This window comes from Aricia agestis, chromosome 7 (assembly GCF_905147365.1).
Source record: "Aricia agestis chromosome 7, ilAriAges1.1, whole genome shotgun sequence".
In the NCBI taxonomy this organism is placed as follows: domain Eukaryota; kingdom Metazoa; phylum Arthropoda; class Insecta; order Lepidoptera; family Lycaenidae; genus Aricia; species Aricia agestis.
Window position 1 is genome coordinate 12,058,372 of NC_056412.1, and position 23,155 is coordinate 12,081,526.

General features: G+C 35.7%; 2 protein-coding genes and 1 long non-coding RNA gene across 3 annotated transcripts in view; 2 read left to right on the top strand and 1 right to left on the bottom strand.

The window, feature by feature from the left end:
- Positions 1-20,311, bottom strand: LOC121728939. Its single transcript, XR_006035892.1, has 3 exons — positions 20,300-20,311; positions 6,360-6,364; positions 1-101 (listed from the first exon to the last, which is right to left on the bottom strand). It is a non-coding gene; the product is annotated as an uncharacterized LOC121728939 (long non-coding RNA).
- Positions 6,809-8,879, top strand: LOC121728937. Its single transcript, XM_042117276.1, has one exon. It carries the CDS (start codon positions 6,870-6,872, stop codon positions 8,787-8,789), a length of 1,920 nt encoding a protein of 639 aa, XP_041973210.1. The 5' UTR covers positions 6,809-6,869; the 3' UTR covers positions 8,790-8,879.
- The window catches only part of LOC121728938, a 9,332-nt gene continuing 5,474 nt past the window's right edge, over positions 19,298-23,155 (top strand). The window contains exons 1-5 of the mRNA XM_042117277.1: positions 19,298-19,520; positions 20,503-20,626; positions 20,926-21,031; positions 21,632-21,779; positions 22,879-22,971. Of these exons, the coding sequence (XP_041973211.1) occupies positions 19,416-19,520; positions 20,503-20,626; positions 20,926-21,031; positions 21,632-21,779; positions 22,879-22,971 (576 nt within the window). The 5' untranslated portion in view covers positions 19,298-19,415. The remainder of the gene's footprint in view (positions 19,521-20,502; positions 20,627-20,925; positions 21,032-21,631; positions 21,780-22,878; positions 22,972-23,155) is intronic.

Below are 23,155 nucleotides of genomic sequence, written 5' to 3' on the forward strand. Positions count from 1 at the left end.
TTGCGTCGCTACGTGCGCGCACTTTCATACTAGCTCCTAGACTTCATCAAGAGACAAATAAATCGCCGAGCAACTAAGTTGCCCGTGCGGGCATACCCATACTCTTGAAGAAAATCGGAGTCTATAAATTTACTAAAACACTGCAAACATTCTTCATGTTTCTGAGTCTTTGCATTAATACACTTTCAATCAATGAGTTTCTATAATAGTAACATAGAATATCATTGCTTTCAATCACTTCAATATGGATTCTTACTTGAGCAATATCATAAGTCCTTTCGGTTTCCTCTTGAGAGTACTCGTTTTGTTTTGCTCAAAATGGGGGCATAATAATTTTAACGTTTTTACCACTTTCATATTAATACGCGAGCGAAAAAATAAAATTATAGTTTATATTATGGTGAAGTAGTCCATCCAGCTAATATTATTTTGAAATTATGCTTATATCATAAATTTTTTTAACAAACAAAACATTACACACACAACAATGTGCACACTACCATCTTTTTTAATGACAAGCCTAGATATATATATGAGTTCTCTTTTGTTTTATGGTTAAAATCTGTAGTCAAATTAAAAATGGACGGAATTAATGGAACGAAAGGATTTTCATAAATTCCATCCCTAAGGGGATAAAATAGGGGATGAAAGATTGTATATAAAAAATTCTTAACGCGAGCGAAGCCGTGGGCAAAAGCTAGTAATATATAAATTTTGTACGGCAGTACCGAGTATAGGTATAATATATGAAAAGAATTTTCATATGCATCGAAAATAACTGAATACAAAAATGAAGTCGTAGAAAATGTTTGAATGAGAAATCTCGAAAGCGGTTTTTATCAACGAGTAACACGCTCCGTCCTCCACGGGAGAAGTCTCGCAACTTGTTTTCTCTAAGCATGAAATATTATATTGCATGTCATTTTCGTCGCTCCCAAGTTTCGCTGACTCAAAGTTTTACTCTTGCTTAACTTGATATAAAAATAATAATTATTAACATTACATTTTATTTTGTATGCACCAAAAAATATAAGTTGACGGTAACTTTTTATAAAATGACTAGCTGTCCCGGCAAATGTTGTTTTGACATACATACTTAATATAAAGTATTTTGCCCATAATATTATTTTATTGAAGTGACTAAATAAGTATGTCACCATGGCCACCCAATATATGGGTATAGGAAAAGAAAAATTAACTGATTGTGACAGATAAAGATTAGGAAGCCTGCATCATTCAATATTAAAGAGTGATATTTTTTTCACGGAAAGGTCTCTTCGGAACTCATTGATGGCTGTCAGCGGAAATCGTCTGTTGGCCGGAGTTACAAACTTTACCTTACGGGAAATCAACGCAATGAATTATGCATAGGAATTAAGTTTGACGTGAGATAAGCGGTCGAGAGATTTATTTGTTGATATGACGTATAAAACATTCTGTTTGCCGACTTGAGTTATAGCTGTTGTTCTATAGTGAATATATCGAAACGCGGACCGAGTTTTGGACAAGTTAAAGCTGATATACGTGGAAACTTTAACCAACTTTATTTTGCTCTGTTGTCTTTATAATCTCATTGAATAAGAGCAACGTAGAGCCTCACAACTTAAATTAAATATAATTTTAAAACAATAGCTCGTCACGTGATAATCATATTAATACTTAATTAAAACCATAGAATTAAAAATAGAAAATTCCTTTATTGTGTGTCGTAACGTCAGAGTTTATTTTTACGCAAATCTTTTCAACAGTCCAATGTAACAGAACAAAGTTATTACCCCATAATTTTTCATATCCCTAAAACGAGGGATAAGTTACGCTAAACAATTAAGCAAGCCATTGCGCAATTAAAAAAGCCGGGTTGTAACTGGCCGTCATTTTTATCTGAATTACGCACGCCTTACAGGTCCAGCCCGGAAATTTAACTTCATTAAGAATGAAATATGTCCCGACGCCGCTCCACGGCTTGTTGTACGAACGTTTACATTTCCCTACCTCTAGTTTTCTCATCAGAAACAACGGAAATAATTTCAACCGGGACTGAGTTACGACAAAACTCCAGCGGACATCGCCGCATCCGTAATGAGAGCGGGAGATATCGGCGATTTATTGTCACGTGTGGCAAGAAACGAATCAGCCCGGCCAGCCGCAGGTCGGTGTTTGCTAAAGCGATCCGGCGATACTGCTCCGGAACTGGAACGGAATATTTACAATGTTCTTCAGTACTGAGATAAGTACGAGGTGAAATAGTAGGCGGGCGGCGGTGCAAGGAAGTATTTAATTAAATTAAGCGACGGAGCATTTCGCTCCACGCTGCCCTTGCTAATCACGGGTCGACGTATATTCGAATACCAAACTGCTTTTGTGTATATTACAAAAACTTTACTATAAAAATTATTAAGTGGCGTAAAAAATCTTGTTAATAGCATTGAGATTGTACTGTTGATGTCCCATACAGTAATTATTATAAATACTATTAAGTATTTATAATAATTACTTATTACTTTTTTTGAGCGTCCTATCAATATGACGTGTATTAGCCAAAATGTTTAAATTTTAAATGTATTTGGTTGTAGGCCCAGAGTATACTAATAATAGCTCCCACACCGGTTTCGGTGACGGTGGCCGGTTTCATTGAAACCAGGCCAGCTACGCAGGAGTAATTTTATAGTGCCCAAGTCTGTACGCAGTACACAAGAGCACTCTCTATTCCTTTACTCTCATAACCCAGTGGCACGGAAGACCGACATGACCGGCGAGAAAACAGGCGCAGGACCGACTTTTTACATGCCCATCCGACGCATGGATCATCTTACTTGTCAGACAATCAGGTGATCAGCCTGCATTGTCCTAACTAAACTCGGAAATAACGTTGTAAAATGTTTTCAACGTGGGAATCGAACCCACGACCTCCGAGTCAAGAGCCGCGCTCTATGAGTACTCTATCCCCGCGTTCCAGATGACGTTAGAAACGCTCACGCTCAAGACCGTAGTTTTTCCCGTTCCACTAGCATGTGAGCGTCAGCGATACAAACCCAAGTGGAACGGATTATGGATCGTTTTGAGCGTTTTGAGAAAATTTAAAAAAAAGAACTAAGTATAATTTTTTTATACATAGGTACAATGAACCGAACTTGGATATTATGATCCTTTTCTTCAAGTCGTAAATAAAAGTAATTTTATTGTTTATAGTTACATTTAATTTACAAATAAAATACATAATATTATATTTGTTAGGTTTTTAGTATTACATTTTTTTACTTAAGTAATCATATTTTAATATAGTTAAACTTTTATTATATTTGAGTTTTCACATTGAATCATATTTTAATAACAAAACCCAATGAGTTTCTAAAATGTAACATAGAATATCATTGACAAAACCACATACTTTGAATATTGATTATAATTGTCACAATATACATATAAACGTTAGGTAACAATACCGCATAATGTTTAGTCAAGTCACGAAGTCACGAATAAATCAACAGGTATAGGAGAGATGAAAATTAGTTTTAATTATTATAATATTTTATAAGAAATCATTTGACCTTTCATTTAAAACAATTTATTTTCCAATCAAAATATTTCATTAAATGTTATTTAATTTATTTAAGTAATATAAATATTATTTGTAATGAAATAATATAAAGTTTTTTTTATCTACTCTCTCCTGAAAACTTTCCGAACATAGCTTTCGCGATATAGTTACGTTAAAATTTAAAAAAAAAACTAGAACGCCCACTTTGACCCATCTTCGTCGAGGGTCGTTTTGAGCGAAAATGATGACGTCATGAGTGACGTCATAGCCGCGATCAAAACGACCCCGGTCGCCAAAGGGAACGGCAGAAGGGGACGTTTTGAGCGTTTTGGTCAAAATTAACGTCATCTGGAACGCAGCCTATATATACTCATAGATTACTCATAGAGCGAAAGATGAGACTGGCTTTTTATTCCAAAACTGATTATGGTAACACTGTCATTAACGTCAGAGTCACCTATAGCATCTGTTGTTTATGTGTCAAAGTGAAAAATATTTCTGTGGTTTACGTGATTTTTTAATTTAAACGTGACGAAAACTTTGAAAAGAGATTTGCGAAAACTGCTTTTAGCTATGATTAGTAAATACGAACAAAAAAGAAGTGAAAAGGATGCAAGTTTTAAACAAAAACAAGATTGTTTACATGAAATATCTCAGTGCATTGGTAAGTACAGGTAAAAGATTTTGTTACTTTCAATTACAATTAATTAAAATCAATATTATTCATCATGTAATTGAATTTATTGTTTTGCAGGTAACATGAATGATGCAAAGGATTCAGTTATGCAAGTTAAAATGTCAAGCATAAATAAAATATGAGATATTATGTTCCAAGAAGAGTGTTTAAAGACAAAATCAGTTTCCTGATGAGATTTCTTCTTAGACCGGTAATACCTTAACGTTACAAAAAAAAAATACCTGAAAGCAACCTTGTTATTGAATGTTAACTTTATTTATGAACATATTTACGATGTATCCCAAAAAATATACGCTACACGATCTACAATTCCCTAGTAAAACCGCATCTTACCTATCTCATCGAAATCTGGGGATCGGCCGCTAAAACTAGATTAGATAAAATACAAATATTACAAAATAAAATTATCAAAACTATTTTTAACTATAACCGATTAACACCAACATCTAAAATCTACGACGAAACTAAAATAATGAACATTAAAAAACTATACAAATACCACATTTGCTTTTTTATTCACAAAACGCTCAATAGGAATATCCACACTAACCTTTCGTTCACTAAACATAAACAAGTTAGCGAGCGCCGTACGCGCCGAGCGAGCTACCTCGTCATACCTAAACATCGCACAAATTACGGCAAGTCGACACCTACTGTCGAAGGAGCGCAGCTATACAACCGCATACCCTCGCGCATTAAACACTCCCAATCTTTGAATGTTCTTAAAAAGCAATTAGCCGAACATATTATTAACGAGACTTAACGCTTAAGTTTTAATTATTATGCAACGCGAAAGTTTTAAAATGTTATATTATTAACGCAAATTAAAATGATTTAGTTTACTGTCTATACCTTTTGTAATAACATAATAACCTGAGGTTTTGTAATCAGTTAGCTATATTTTGTTAAATGTGAGGTACGTACACATTTTTTACCTTTAAAAAAATTTAAATGTTTCAAATGCCTTTATGTACCAGTAATTTAACTGTACCTACTTATATTGTATTTTCGACGACGAACGATGAAATTGTATCTAGACATTAAGTAATTAATGTTATCAAATAAGTGGCAGCTTGCCTTTGTTGATAATAAAGAATCTTTAAACCTAAACCTATATTTTCAGCTGGGCTAAAATGGTCATATTTAGCAATTCCTCTCAATCAATTCAGCAAATGAATTGTCAAAACTGTCAAACTGACAAATGTCAAATCAGTACAAAAATACAGAAATGAATTGCAAGCAGAGTTGCATTTTGCGATTTTAGAAAAATGAATTATATTATGATTCATATCATGATTCTTCAAAGCGACCATTTTAGTCCCGCTGATGTCAGTGTTTGTACCCTAAAAAGGATTAAAAAAGAAGGCCACATAAACAAAGGCATGTGTTTACGGGAGTTTGGCTGGGAGGTGTTAATGCATCCCCGTATAGTCCTGACCTTGCACCTTCAGATTTCCACCTGTTTCAATCGCTGCAGGATTCCTTAGGCAGTGTTAGGTTGACATCACAAGAGGACTGCCAAAACCACTTGTCGCAGTTTTATCATCAGAAGCCCCAAAATTTTTATAGCAATGGGATCGTGTCCCTACCAACAAGATGGCAAAAAGTTGTCAAACAAAATGACACCTATATATTTTAGTCAATTGTGAATAAACTTTATAAAAAAATCTTTCGAATGTTTATATAAAAATGCGAAAAAAATTCCGCAACCTTTAATTTTCTGTGTTGTTTTTTCATCTCCCCTTAATCCTTGGTTTTTATTTTTTAATCAACTTGCAAGGGAGGGTTATTAGTTTCAGGCATGTACAAGTATGTATTAAATAAACATATTTGAGTATAATTAATACAATCTATGATGCTTGCGAGTAATAATATAATATAGGAAATTATTTAACATTTAAATTAAATTATATTTAAACTTAGAAACAGTAGTGACAATTTAGTTTAAGAAAATGAAGATAATTGTTTGGTTAAATTATATTTTGTAATATATTTCATGATGTACGGTAAGTATTAAAGAAGAAGTTTTAATACTCCGACAAAAACATGCAAGAGTTTTCGTCAAAAACAAAACAAAATGAAATGTATTGCAAAATAAAATTTAAGTAAACAACAACAATAAACTTATTCTTGAAATGAGTTATCCAAACTAAAATATAATATTATTTTCATAAATAATCAAGTATCAAAACTATAATTCCGACTATAGACAAGGTTGCCATACGTAGATTTTTTGAATTTGCCGCCTTTTTCCAGTCTCATCTTTCGCTAGCCAGACTCCAGTAATATGATAAGTTTGAGGGTGTATGATAAGTATGCACAAATTTTCCCTTATTGCTCGTGCAGAGTTCATAATATAATGTTTCAAACTGTTGGTTAAACTTGTAGTACCTATACATTTTACATTTTTTTCGGAAACCTATTAAGCCTCAAAGACATTTAAATGTGACACGATCTATAATAGACAGACAAACTATTAGCATCTGTCGCAATCAATGGTCGCAACCATAATAATATATGTGTCACATGTGTGTCACATTAGAATTAATTTTGTCGTTTTCAATGTATTTTCTTACAGGAAAAAGTTGATTAAAAATCCTAGATAGCTAGATCCAGATTTTAAGCAAATTTAAAATGGAGAAGCACACCAATGAACTTAATGTTTTACAGGTAGATGAAACAAAATCGTATATTGACCGTGGACGTGAAAACAATAGCTTTCCACAAATACCAGATTCAAGCAACGGTTCATGTATATGTCGACCAATTGAGAAATGGACATCCCCTAGCGATCTCATTATTGATCTGGTAAATTTAAAACCGCCTCTTACTTCCAAAATAGCTAGAGGAAAAACACACATAGGCATTCAATCTATCGGCGAAACTTATTTGGTAAATGAAAAAGAAATTTTTCACAAATCAATCAAGAAAGTATTAAAAGACAATGACGACATTTGGAAATTTATTTTAAGAAGTGAAATAAAAACTATACACAAAAGAGCGAAGGAAACTTTCAAACAGATATTTGAACATAAACAAAGCATATTAGCGGAAGAAATGTCTAAATTCTATGAAAAAACACTAGCCGAATTGGAGCAACATGTAAAATCAGAAGCAAAAACTATAGCATATAGTTTTCAGACTAGTTTGCTAGACCAACTTAATAGCAAAATTGAAGAAAGATTAAAATGTGAAGGAGTAGATCTAGACAAAGAATTAAATGAAGAGTTAAATGCTGAACTTAACAAAATTAGAAATTATTACGACATTCTACTTAAAAATGAGATGTATAACTATACTAAATTGAAAAATAAAGCAATTCAAGAAAGAAACGATGCAGTTTTATCATTTTATAGACAAATCGAATCGGAAAGATTAACAAGTACTATGTATGTATTGAGTTCTGAGCGAAAAAAGTGCAAAGTGAAAAAAATTATGTTGGAAAATATCCAATACGAGGAAATTATAAATACTCTGAATATTTTTGTGCAAAAAGATATTTTATTGGATGATTTAGTCAAAGAAAATGAAATACTTCCTATTTTAAATAAAAAATGGCAAGATCAGGTAGTTAAAATCTTTAGATTGTTTCTAAAATTTATAGGTTTTAGCCTGAATATATTACCTGAGCAGACTTCGTTTTTACTGGACTTTGAAAAAATGGTAATATTACAGCTGAACGAATTTCAAAAACAACCTTACAATCCGTCTCAAATGTTAATTGATAAAGAAGATCATGATAATATGTTCGAATTTAATGAACAACAATCAGTACAATCTGTATGTGAGGAAGCACCATTCCAAATAGCTGGTAGGTTAGAATCTCCTTTTTCACTTTTCCTTAACTATGGAAGTAGGGAAACGATAGGAGGTGAGGCAGATTATCCATATTTTAGAGTACAGAGGAAATATGTTTACGCCAAATGTCATGGTTTTGAAAAAATTAAAGAATTGCTTGGTGCTAACTTATGCAGATTTGCAAGTAAGGAAGTAGAAACGATATTTAGCCCTTTAAGCAATTTTGAAGCCAAAGATAAGAAAGAATATTTGGATTCAAGAATTGATTCATCGGTTACTTCATCAAAAAGCACTTCCATTCATATGGAACCTGACTTGAACAAAGTTAATACTATAAGGGAATGTCCAAATAACTGTGGGAAATTAAATAGAGTTCATGACTTTTTCGACCTCAATTCATTTTTAGAATACAATGATAAAAATTATGAAAATTTAATATCTGGTTTTGGCGAACAACAGCCTGAATTGATTGACTCGACAAGAATCAAAGTTATTTTATTTAATGATATAGCGTTTCCTGCAGTAGAGGAAGATTTTAAGACTGTAGGGGTCCAATGTGAAAATGATGTTGATCATAAAAATAGTGCAATATTATGCGACTGTACTGAAACCGATAATTGTGACAATACTTCCAAAGGTTGTAAAATTCATGACGTACTTTTAAAACGAGAACTTTCTTTGAAAAAACTACTTAAAAGCAATCCGAAGTTATTTAGCACTTTATTTTCTGACGAGTCTTATAACTGTAAAGTCTAGTTTTAGATTTGTGATGAAGCAACTTTTGTGTGATTATTATTTTTTTAGTAGGTATATATTGCTGTCACGACTGCAGACTGTGACATATAATTTCTGTGTTTTGATACGTTCAAAAATATTATATTAATTTTTGTATTATTATTGTATAAAATATTACATATAAATCATTATATATGCTTATTTTTTCTTAATAATTTCCCTATATAAAATATCTAAATATTATTGTTTTCATATTATGCAGAATATTATGCTCTATTTTAGAGTTTCCCAACCTGTGTTCCGCGGACCCCTGTGTCATCTCTGGACCATACATAATCTGATTTTTTGCTGTTTATTTTATCAAAGGGATTCGTGAAAACCATGCTTGCTTTTCTAGGGGTCCGTGGCTGATAAAGGTTGATAAACACTGCTCTATTTATTTAATAACTATAGTTTTTCTGTGTTGTCACTTAATGGTTATAAAACATTACAACCACGTCGTTACGTTGATTGATAAAATTGATTGGTAAAATACTCCAAATAGAAGATACCAGTGAGTAGTGACATAAAGCTTAAATTACAAATTTGGTTGGCCTAGATAGTTGGCGACTTTTAATATAGACAACAAACTTTGAAATTGAAGTGAACTATTCGTTCGAGTAAACCGTTTGTAGCATTTGCGACAGATTGCACGAGAACTGGCGCTTAACACAATATTATGAAACGTTAAAATGTCAACTTACCATAACACTATTTAAGTCCGAACCACTATTACATAGCTGGGTAGTAAATAGTAACTAATAACGTAGGTAGTTATGTTAGTGTACTAGATGTTACCCATAAGTAAATTGTGTCTTAAATCTTTTAAACCGTACATTTTTACTAGATGAAAACTATCCTTAGACCTATCCCGGGACTCAACCTACAGCTACCGTTTTAAAACCGGTTCAGCAAAATACATTTTATAAAGAGTTTGCATACTAACAGGCGGATAGATAGACAAAAAAAACAGCTACATATTTTACACTAACCTGTTCACTTTTATATTAATAAAGTTGGTGTTTAAGTTACGGACGAATGTTAAGTTTAACATCACTAATCGGAATCAGTAACTCACAGTGGAATGTCATAAGTCGCGTCTGTACTAACACCCGGGACGTGTGATGACTTAATAAGTTAGGTAGGTTGTTAGGGACTTGTGTAAATTTACCTTTACGCCCGATATACGCCCGCGCCCGTCCCGACGTTATTCTCCGCTAACGGTGTAATTTATACGCCGTAGTAAACGCAAAATTTGTGTATTGTTGTAAGTGAATAATGTTACAATAGGTTAATTCAATATGCGACCTACGAGTAATTGCGCGCGGGAACAATGTATCTTTTCATCACTTTCCCCCTTAAGTTACGGTGTTATTAATTTAACCTATTTAAGCTACACTGCGTATGTTACTTTTCATCGCTTGCATATACTGTGATATTAAATTTACGAACTTATATTTACGCTATAGTAACGTACTAGTTTACACCTTTAGTGCAGAGGTCTATGTCCTACAACAGGCGTCGGAAACCTTTTTAGTTTTCAGACAAAAGTGTTAACTTTTAATAAGACAAGTAACATTTTTATCAAGTTTCTGAGGTGTTTTGACTTTTGACAGGAGTTTATCGTTTCAATGGCATCGTTAACACATTGTTAAAGTATTTGACGTTTTAGCTAATCAAAATATTTATTCAATACATGAATTCCTGTGAAAAAACCATAGCAACCAGCAACTAGCTACAGCAACACTGGTTGAACTAAAGAGTTATAAGGCTCCCGAGCCGGTTCTCGATCCGTCCTAGAAGATATTTTGTGTAGAAACTGTATAGCTACGTCCAAGCGGTAGCCAGCCTATTCATCTTACTTTAGTGATTGGTTATCTTCGCGTCACACGTGCCCAATATTTTAGAATATCCACTATCTAGTGAGTTGCAAAATCACTTTAGGAGATAGGATATGTAAAATCTGTATAGAAATGTTTGTATATACTATAAATAATTTGTTATATTGTAGGCGGATGATATTTAACATAACAGAAATATTTATAATGTCCAATATTTTAGAATATCCACTATCCGGTGAGTTGCAAAATCACTTTTAGGAGATAGGATATGTAAACTCTCCAAAGAAATGTTTGTATATATACGAACATTTCTTTGGTTGTGAATGCATCTTTATTTCTCATTTTCGTAACAACCTATTATCAACTTCGTAACATTATCATAATCGTTACATGATTTATCATTTTCGTTATGGGCACAAATTTTGCAAATGACCCATATACTATAATTTTTTTTTAATTTTGTGGGCGGATGATATTTAACAAAATATTAACAGAAATATTTTAGAATATCCAATATTTTAAAATATCCACTAAGTATCCAGTGAGTTGCAAAATCACTTTTAGGAGATAGGTTATGTAAACTCTACAAAAAAAAATGTATATTACTATTTTTTTTTGTAGGCGGATGATATTTATATGATAGCAGAAATAAATTAGATAGAGGCCTTAGGTTTTTATTTTTCGTAGGGTAGGGCCATAATAAGTTATTTCTGAAGAATGTATTTTAAATTCAAATTGTGATTATAATTAAAGACCTGAGTGGAAGAACCAGGAGTTGAGCCACTTGATGCTTCTCTAAATAGAATAAAACAAAGTCGCTTTCCGCTGTCTGTATGTATGTGTGTGTGTATGTATGCTTAGATCTTTAAAACTACTCAACGGATTTTGATGCGGTTTTTTTTAATAGATTGAGTGTTTCAAGAGGAAGGTTTATATGTATAACATATGCATAATATGGTAGAGAAACACTGATAATTTTAGAGGTTTCTAATGTTATGTCGTAAATAAATTCATTTTTTTGCGTTTATATTGCAAACGCTGGCTAAACCCTACGAGATAGATCAAAATAATGTACCACAGTATTGTACACCTTAATAAGGTAAACAAAAAAGTCCGCGATGGTATATGTCTATTTCTTAGGGATAACTTACAATAGCCATTTTTGTTCTTTACTTTTTACGAAAAATAATGGCTTATTTACGAAGCGATTTTGACAATTTACAACATTAACCCTTATCCAAATAAACATGTTTGGAAGCTAAGACATTAAATGTAGATTATAATTGTCTTTTACACTATACAATTTCGATCAATACTTTAGAAGTTTTCAAACGTATAAACTTACGCGGAATCAAAAAATATGTCGCGCGGCGGCGGCCGAGGGACATAGCGGTTACGGCGGAACCGGCCGGGGGCTCTCATAAGCTTCGGGCTTATGTTATTGTAGTAGATAGTGTATTTCGTCATTGTGTGGTTGTGCAGACGGTAACGCAGAGGAGCAACCACAGCGCTTTCTTTCAGACATTCATTGTTTCTGGTTCTTTGGTTTCTGAATTGTCGATAAAAATATATTTGACTTGGTTAGAAAAACGGACTTTTGTTTTTGCATGCGATTGGGTTATTTGTTGCTTTGTGGGTATTACTATACGATCATGCCTGGAAGACGTCGTCGTTCGAACATAGGTCGTAGTACAGTGAATGCCAAAAGAGCACGTTCAGCAAGAGATGAAGAATCGTCAACGGAACGTGAGACTCGCCTCAGCCAGAATAGTGATAGAAATCGGATACAGAGAGAAAGAGAATCGTCTGTAGAGCGTGAGGCTCGCCTCAGTCGGAAAAATGATAGAATTCGTATACAGAGAGAAAGAGAATCGTCTGTGCAGCGTGAGGCTCGCCTCAGCCAGAATAGTGATAGAAATCGAATACAGAGAGAAAGAGAATCGTCTGTAGAGCGTGAGGCTCGCCTCAGCCAGAATAGTGATAGAAATCGAATACAGAGAGAAAGAGAATCATCTGTAGAGCGTGAGGCTCGCCTCAGCCTGGATAGGGATAGGCATAGAATACAGAGAGCAAGAAAATCATCCACACAGACACATAGCAACACCGAACAAAACGAACAACCAAACAGCCACAGACCCGAGAGAGTAACTAATTCATGGGTAAATAAAGAAAATTCTGCCAATTTTTGCGAAACTTTTATCGTTTACGCAGCACAATAGGAAAAATCACCCGATTTTGAAACATTCTTCATTGGTGCTCCGCTCCTATTGGTCTTAGCGTGATAATATATTATAGGCTACATCCTACTAATATTATAAAGGCGAAAGTTAGTTTGGATGTATGGATGTGTGGATGTATGGATGTTTGTTACTCTTTCACGCAAAAACTACTGAATGGATTTTAATGAAACTTTACAATAATATAGCTTATACATCAGAATAACACATAGGCTACAATTTTAACCGACTTTCAAAATGGGGGAGGTGTTATGTTCGTTTTCTTATATTCAACGATTACTCCGCCGTATGTTACCCGATTTTTATATTCACAAAAGTGGTGATCTGATGAAGGATCCATAAGTAATCGAGGGAACTCCTCAAAACTTATAGGGAAACGTGTGGTGACTTCGGTTTCGTGAGAAGTATTCTAAGCATATGCTACCAACAAGTAAGATTTTGCACCGAGATATACCTGGTATACCGTGGTTCGGAAGGTGCTGAGAGAACTCCTGATTCTTTATAGATACAAGTTTGGGAGTTTCGGCGTTGTTTTAAGAACAGGAACCATATGCTACTATGCAAATTACATTCATCATCATCATCATCATCATCAGTACCATATTATACCATTTCATAGTCTTTTAGATCGAGACTCAAGTTTGTCAAGCGATAATTAAAAAAAAATCTTTATTTTATTTCTAAAAATAGTTTGACGACCTCTGTGGCTCAGTGGTGAGCGCGTTGGTAGCTCAAACCGGAGGTTGCGGGTTCAAATCCCGCCGACGGAACAAAAAGTTTTCAAAGTTCCTGGGTCATGGATGTGTATTAAATATGTGTATCATATAATAAAAATCTTAAATATATGTATAGTATAAAAGTATTAAATATATTTCCGTTGTCTGGTACCTGTAACACAAGTCCATCAGGTACTTACCACGGGGCCAGACTGACGTGGTGTCCATAGATAAAAAAAATCTATACCTACCTAATATAATAACATTGAAGAGTATGTTTGCTTGAACGCGTCAATCTCAGGAACTACAGGTCCGATTTAAAAACTTATCTCAGTGTTAGATTGATCATTTATCGAGTAAGACTATAGGCTATATTATATAATATACTAGATGTCCCGCGCGGCTTCGCCCGCGTAAATTAGGAATTTTACAGAAACCGTACATTTTCCCATAAAAAATATTTTCCCCGTTTTTCCCGCATTTTCCTGAGTTTCTTCTGTCGTATTAGTCTTAGCGTGATAATATATTATATAATATAGCCTATAGTCTTACTCGATAAATGATCAATCTAACACTGAGATAAGTTTTTAAATCGGACCTGTAGTTCCTGAGATTGACGCGTTCAAGCAAACATACTCTTCAATGTTATTATATTAGGTAGGTATAGATTTTTTTTATCTATGGACACCACGTCAGTCTGGCCCCGTGGTAAGTACCTGATGGACTTGTGTTACAGGTACCAGACAACGGAAATATATTTAATACTTTTATACTATACATATATTTAAGATTTTTATTATATGATACACATATTTAATACACATCCATGACCCAGGAACTTTGAAAACTTTTTGTTCCGTCGGCGGGATTTGAACCCGCAACCTCCGGTTTGAGCTACCAACGCGCTCACCACTGAGCCACAGAGGTCGTCAAACTATTTTTAGAAATAAAATAAAGATTTTTTTTTAATTATCGCTTGACAAACTTGAGTCTCGATCTAAAAGACTATGAAATGGTATAATATGGTACTGATGATGATGATGATGATGATGAATGTAATTTGCATAGTAGCATATGGTTCCTGTTCTTAAAACAACGCCGAAACTCCCAAACTTGTATCTATAAAGAATCAGGAGTTCTCTCAGCACCTTCCGAACCACGGTATACCAGGTATATCTCGGTGCAAAATCTTACTTGTTGGTAGCATATGCTTAGAATACTTCTCACGAAACCGAAGTCACCACACGTTTCCCTATAAGTTTTGAGGAGTTCCCTCGATTACTTATGGATCCTTCATCAGATCACCACTTTTGTGAATATAAAAATCGGGTAACATACGGCGGAGTAATCGTTGAATATAAGAAAACGAACATAACACCTCCCCCATTTTGAAAGTCGGTTAAAATTGTAGCCTATGTGTTATTCTGATGTATAAGCTATATTATTGTAAAGTTTCATTAAAATCCATTCAGTAGTTTTTGCGTGAAAGAGTAACAAACATCCATACATCCACACATCCATACATCCAAACTAACTTTCGCCTTTATAATATTAGTAGGATGTAGCCTATAATATATTATCACGCTAAGACCAATAGGAGCGGAGCACCAATGAAGAATGTTTCAAAATCGGGTGATTTTTCCTATTGTGCTGCGTAAACGATAAAAGTTTCGCAAAAATTGGCAGAATTTTCTTTATTTACCCATGAATTAGTTACTCTCTCGGGTCTGTGGCTGTTTGGTTGTTCGTTTTGTTCGGTGTTGCTATGTGTCTGTGCGGATGATTTTCTTGCTCTCTGTATTCTATGCCTATCCCTACCTGGCTGAGGCGAGCCTCACGCTCTACAGATGATTCTCTTTCTCTCTGTATTCGATTTCTATCACTATTCTGGCTGAGGCGAGCCTCACGCTCTACAGACGATTCTCTTTCTCTCTGTATTCGATTTCTATCACTATTCTGGCTGAGGCGAGCCTCACGCTCTACAGACGATTCTCTTTCTCTCTGTATACGAATTCTATCATTTTTCCGACTGAGGCGAGCCTCACGCTCTACAGACGATTCTCTTTCTCTCTGTATCCGAATTCTATCATTTTTCCGACTGAGGCGAGCCTCACGCTCTACAGACGATTCTCTTTCTCTCTGTATCCGATTTCTATCACTATTCTGGCTGAGGCGAGTCTCACGTTCCGTTGACGATTCTTCATCTCTTGCTGAACGTGCTCTTTTGGCATTCACTGTACTACGACCTATGTTCGAACGACGACGTCTTCCAGGCATGATTGTATAGTAATACCCACAAAGCAACAAATAACCCAATCGCAAAGCAAAAACAAAAGTCCGTTTTTCTAACCAAGTCAAATATATTTTTATCGACAATTCAGAAACCAAAGAACCAGAAACAATGAATATCTGAAAGAAAGCGCTGTGGTTGCTCCTCTGCGTTACCGTCTGCACAACCACACAATGACGAAATACACTATCTACTACAATAACATAAGCCCGAAGCTTATGAGAGCCCCCGGCCGGTTCCGCCGTAACCGCTATGTCCCTCGGCCGCTGCCGCGCGACATATTTTTTGATTCCGCGTAAGTTTATACGTTTGAAAATTTCTAAAGTATTGATCGAAATTGTATAGTGTAAAAGACAATTATAATCTACATTTAATGTCTTAGCTTCCAAACATGTTTATTTGGATAAGGGTTAATGTTGTAAATTGTCAAAATCGCTTCGTAAATAAGCCATTATTTTTCGTAAAAAGTAAAGAACAAAAATGGCTATTGTAAGTTATCCCTAAGAAATAGATATATACCATCGCGGACTTTTTTGTTTACCTTATTAAGGTGTACAATACTGTGGTACATTATTTTGATCTATCTCGTAGGGTTTAGCCAGCGTTTGCAATATAAACGCAAAAAAATGAATTTATTTACGACATAACATTAGAAACCTCTAAAATTATCAGTGTTTCTCTACCATATTATGCATATGTTATACATATAAACCTTCCTCTTGAAACACTCAATCTATTAAAAAAAACCGCATCAAAATCCGTTGAGTAGTTTTAAAGATCTAAGCATACATACACACACACATACATACCGACAGCGGAAAGCGACTTTGTTTTATACTATTTAGAGATTATCACGCTAAGACTAATACGACAGAAGAAACTCAGGAAAATGCGGGAAAAACGGGGAAAATATTTTTTATGGGAAAATGTACGGTTTCTGTAAAATTCCTAATTTACGCGGGCGAAGCCGCGCGGGACATCTAGTATGTAATAAAACTAACATTTTATTACATAAGGACAATAACTCATTTTTTCCTTATAATTAAACAAACCTTGTAACTTATCATCACCTCGTTAATATGTCTGGCTGTATAGCCCGATATATTTTATCTATATAAAATCGACATTTTTTTTATTTAAAATCATTTGCCGGGCCTCCATTTATGCAAAAAACGGTCATATTTTAACTGTAACTTACCTGCTTCTTCCACTCACGTCTTCAATTATGAAGTTTTGTGTCTCGTCTTTTGTGGTTTGGAGCATAGCTTTATAACAGAACGGTCGGCTGTTTTGTACCCTACTTACACGAAGCCACATAGCGTATGTATCGCACGTTTCTACTCAAGATGTGCATGTCGGCGAATGTAATTACACCTAGCCTACATACAAGTAAGTTCCGTATCCCTATATTCTGGGATACTTACCCTAATTTCAGGTAGTGTAATAGGAATTTGGGAGTCAGGCAAGTATCGAAGCTCTTGAAAGACCATGACTTCCCTAACTACTAGGTCCTGAAGAAATATTAGGAGACGAATGGCCTAGGCAAGCCCGCACTGGGGCCTCTGTTCGGCCTGGGGAGCGAGTAATCGTCGAAGAGGGGTCTGCCGTCCACCAGGCAGACGACCGCGCGGTCGCGATGTCGTACCCGTGGCTCCGTTGCCGGAGAGAGGGCGCACCGCCAAGTTTTAGTAGGTAGGGGCTTATGAGCGAGTCCCAAATATCCGCGTCAGGATTTCCCTCATCCCCTGCGGAAACGTAATTGCATTTTTTGGCGTAAAAAAAGGTCCTGAAGAAGTGTGCCTCCGGCTCACGGCCTTCTTTAAGCCAGCCCAAACTGCCCTTTGTTCGAAACATTCAAGTAAAAGCATAATAAGTGATTGGAATACCTGCACCTCTTAAGCTGTTTTATTAGAAATCTATGTTAAATAAATAACAAACTAAGGCAATATACTTGTATGTCTATCGCCCGCTCCAGCTCAAAATATAAAATTACTAGATTATGTTCGCAACTGTCTTGCACAGAAATTCATTTATCACACGCGAACCGTCGATTTTTCCGAGATAAATGGTATCCTATGTCCTTCCTCAGGACTCAAAGTATCACAATACCAAATTTCATCAAAATCGTTTCAGCGGTTTAAGCGTGAAGAGGTAACAGAAGACACACTTTCACCTTTGTAAGTAAAGTATGGATGTAGTGTTTACTGCTTACTTTGTATCAACCTAGGGGCAAGTCCACGACCGTTATGTGTTAGACAGATCCAGGATATCCCTCCGTATACGGCTGAAGGCAAACCGCAGGTGGTTTTAGTGGGTAAGAGTCCCACATACCCCCGGGGTGCTTCAGCTAACTGAGGCACATACCCAACCTGGGGCACCCATGATGGGTTTCCCCTGTGCATCAAAAAAAAGGGGCCAGTTATGCTCAGAGTAAAGACCGTATAAGAAGAGAAGACGCTAGCATGGTTTTATCACAGGGTGCTTTAGCTACCGAGTACTAAATAGTTTACAATCTATAATAATCTAGTTCTGCCAACACCACTTTAGTTTGACTATAAGTTATAACGTTTTTATTGATCAAACGTACATTAATTCGTTGTTATGGATATTGTTTTAAATATTATAAGCTTTTAAGCTTCTAATCCATTGCACAAATTGATATCGATTTGTAGATACAATTTATTAAAAGGAGATAACAACAACATAGTTAACTAGAACGAACTAGATAATATAGTTAAAAAATATATTTTGTCAATCATAAGCCAACGTAAGGGCTGCACACTACTGGTATTGTGTTAATACGCTATCTTTGTCCTACTATACTATAGCCTATAGTCTTCGGTATTTTATACCGTAGATTACAGGCTTTAATATACCGTAGATTATAGGCTATAGTATGGTAGGACAAAGATATTTACCAGTAGTGTGCAGCCTTTACGTTGGCTCATGATTGACAAATATGATAACGAACGTGTAAAGTGCATATTCGTCTTAAATTGCCCATGATCGACGTCGATCGTGCGCACTATCCAGGATGTGATAAATCATAGTAATAATACTTTAGGGTGTGTATGTGTCCATTATACAGAGTTCACTTTGAAAGTGGCAGCGCTGAAAGATCATTTTTTTATTATTTGTATGGGTGAGCGCGCCAGTGTTATGAGTTTGTCCATATAAAAGTTTAAGAAAAGTTACTTTTTCAGTTCTGGTTATTTCATAGTGAACTCTTTACAGGGGACTCATGCACACTCAATATGTATTATCACTATGTTTTGTTACATCTTATATATAGCGCAATATTAGTGGCAATCTTGGTTTAAATCTATCCTGGGCCAACGTGACGAGGAGCCTTTATGTAGTCTGTTTACAATTCGTCGTATAGCAACGGCGGCGCATTCACAAAACATTCCCGAACCGACGTTTTTCACGGGTATTTAATCTATATGGCTCTATAAAGAGAAAAACAAAAATATTTTCACACGTTTCGTGAATTTTACGCTTTATAAAGTGAAAATTCCTCTCACATGGCTCAAAAACCGAGAAAACTTGCACACATCAAGCCTTCCAAGTACGAGGGCTCGTCGGTGTTGCATAGCAACAAGGAGTATTGGAGCAAGGTCTTTGAACAGGTATGTAGAGTTGTAAGAAAATAACTTCAACAAATGTAATAACAACAACTATAATTAATTTTTTAACGTTGTTCGTGGCGGCCGAAAAGGAAGATCTTCCGACCGAGCGAGATAGCATGCTCGGTCAAGCCGAAGCCCACTGACGTCATTTCAGACGTTGTATATATCTTGCCGTTCTCCGAAACTTCGATAGCGCGATGCAGGAATGTTAGGCGAATTGTGGCTACCGCCACATCACTCCCCCCCGAAGACCTGTGGTATTCTTCGATGCGCTTGTGTTGTCAGGTGTGGGCCGAAGCTACGCGTGCAATGACCAGGAGAGGGACCGCGTGCTCTGCTTGCTGACCGGTCGTTGTAGCCTATGGCTGCCCCGTTCAAGCCAGACGCGGGTTCGACCGGCGCGGACCTCCAACGCGGCTTATGGTCGAGGCGACCCGGTTATGCTTGATGTCTCTGCTGACGTGGTGCGGAGGGGCGGGGAGTGTTGATGATGATTGATGTCCAGAAGGATGCGTGTTCTTGTCGGTGGTCACCAATTTAACGTTGTTCGTGGCGGCCGAAAAGGAAGATCTTCCGACCGAGCAAGATAGCATGCTCGGTCAAGCCGAAGCCCACTGACGTCATTTCAGACGTTGTATATATCTTGCCGTTCTCCGAAACTTCGATAGCGCGATGCAGGAATGTTAGGCGAATTGTGGCTACCACCACAATTTACTATTCTATGCAAACAGTTATTTTTATTCTAGACAAAAAGTTTATATCAACAACCAAACCCTTACATAAAAGAAAGATATTGCAAATATTATTAACGAACTATTTAGAAAAATCTAAAAATATCTTATCGGGTGTTCGTAGTAGAATTGAGCCATAGCCCGATTCTTTATACAAATCTTATAAATTATAATAATTTACCTACAGTAAATTAATTTTAATGTAAGGCTTTGTATAATAAAAAATATTATACGATCACCGGTTTTTTTAGATCGACAAAAACACTGAGAATCCTATACCTAAAGTGCTGCCCAGTGAACTAAGCGAAAGAGTCTGTGAGATTCTCGGCATTGGAATTAAGGCGGAGAAGTCTTCTAAAATTAATAAAAGCCACAGTATGTATATTTTATAGTACAAACACGAATAAAATGTTTTTCACAATCGTTTTCGTCCATCATCTCTACGTTGGCCCAAGAAACTGTCCGTCATTTCTATAATAATTCCATTTACTGAAGCCAGCATTGCTATATTTTTATTCTAGGAATATTTCTGTATAAAACACTACAGCTACACACTAGAGGGCGCTAAAAATTTCTACTCCTTCAGAATATTAGTAACTGTAGTGATAAAGTCGATATTAGGTAAAGCAAAATTATAACCATAATCGCAATATTTGTAAAGTCCGTTTTTTCAGTACAACCGCAGAGGAGAATAATAAAGGAGCCATATTTGTCATTTAGGAAACAACTGCACTTAGACAGGGAGTGGCAGTCTGACACTGAAGTAGAACTGGCATCCGAGTGAGTGGAACTTTTTTTATTCATAAAAGCAAATGTAATAAATAAAAGTATCGCCTCGGAAAGCAACTAATGTCGCCGAAAGACATTAGCACCACCAGAGTCGTAGCAAATACATGACCTACTCAGATGAATAGAAAATAAAAAATGTTTTTAAATTCTAATCTACTTATATCTAAAATTGAATGAACGTGGAATTAAGGATATAACGTTAAGTAATGTTATTTAAATAGTGTCATAAAAAAATCAGGCGACGTCTGTATTAGCAATGATTAGGTATGAGTTGCCGTTTGACTAATTTGCAATTTATTATTCAAATACAACTTATTGATAAAAAATAATCTAGACGATAACATGAAAGCAAAACCTAGGCCTAATTCCCGGCAGGCAGTAGGAAATGCTGAAGAAAAATTATATCGATGGACTATTTCGATCACGTCCCACAATTAATTTGATATGACTTTATTTAAATGTAATTATTATAACATAATATATTATACACAAACAACACAGATGTTACAAACTAAGTAATCTTATTTTAGCGATCAAAAAGAAAGTTTTAGTAATTTATACATATTTAAACTAAGATTATAAATATTTCAGTGATGAAGAAGATAAAAAGGAAGATGTTCATAGGGAGTTTCTAAAGAAACCTATACGCGAACAAATAACCTGGGCAACTCATTACTTGGAACCCGAGAAAGAGCACGAGAAAAGTCTCATCAGACGAGCAGATGATTTGACAGATAGGGTTAGTACCAAAACCAGGATACTTTTTATGGGGAGGGAAAACCTGGATACTTGCTACTCCTCCTATCTTCTTCTGATTAAATCACTGAGAGCAAAGGGTTTTCGTGGTTAGATACTGTTGTCGATCCTGGCGACTCAGAAGATACAGCGATGGGAATATGTGGTGACCCAAAGCTCGTTAAAAAAGCAGGATAGCATATAAAAAAGCAAAATAAAGTTAAATAAAATTATTATTCTAACACCCAGAATCTCCGATTTCAATACAGTTTGACAAAGCTTTATTTGAACGTGGCGAGAAAAGGAACTAAACGCTTCTATCATACAAAAACGTCATTTTTGACATGTGTTTGACAGTTCTCCTTTACCAGCAGCGCTCCCGTCAATGTCACTCACGTTCAAATAAAGTCTTGTCGAACTGTATGTATCCATTGTAATCTACAAAGTAGGCTCTCAATGGCAGGCAGTTATGAGTCAAAAACTTTAGCCCCGTTGCAAGCGCATACGCACTACGTGCTGAAACTACGTTCTTAACGTAGTTCAATCACGTCACACCTGTGTATTCAACTATCTTTGTATTTAACTTAACTGTTATTGTATTCATGATATCAAAGCTAAAAATTGCTTCGCATCTTTTATTAATTTTTTCATACGTGAGAGAGCCATGCTTCGGCACGAATGGGCCGGCTCGACCGGATAAATACCACGTTCTCACAGAAAACCGGCGTGAAACAGCGCTTGCGTTTCGCCGAGTGAGTGAGTTTACCGGAGGCCCAATCCCCTAACCCCTACCCTATTCCCTTCCCTACCCTCAACTATTCCCTTCCCTTCCCTTCCCTACCCTCCCCTATTACCCTATTCCCTCTTAAAAGGCCGGCAACGCACTTGCAGCTCTTCTGATGCTGCGAGTGTCCATGGGCGACGGAAGTTGCTTTCCATCAGGTGACCCGTTTGCTCGTTTGCCCCCTTATTTCATAAAAAAAAAAAATTAGATGTTTTCTCTTATATGATACGATGCAGTGATTAAGAAGGTTCTTATTACAATATTGTTTTATGTTACCCTCAAAAATGATATAATCACTTCGTAATGTTTAATTTTACAGATCGCTAAAGAGTTTAGTGACTACATGAAGCAGCTAGGTGGAGATCAACAGTCTCATTTATTTGACACCAAAACTATCAAGGAACTTTTTCAGGTAATATTATTAAGAGCCCTCTTCTGGCCCATGATTTTTAAACATGTTTGCGTCTGGTATCTACAATTATAGTAGGGGAGCCGAAGAGGGGATTTCACGACATGCTCGAGCGTGTCAGATTTAGCTTGTGTACTGTGTAGGTTTCTGACATCTGTCTATTTTTTTCTCTTATTTGTCTATTCAT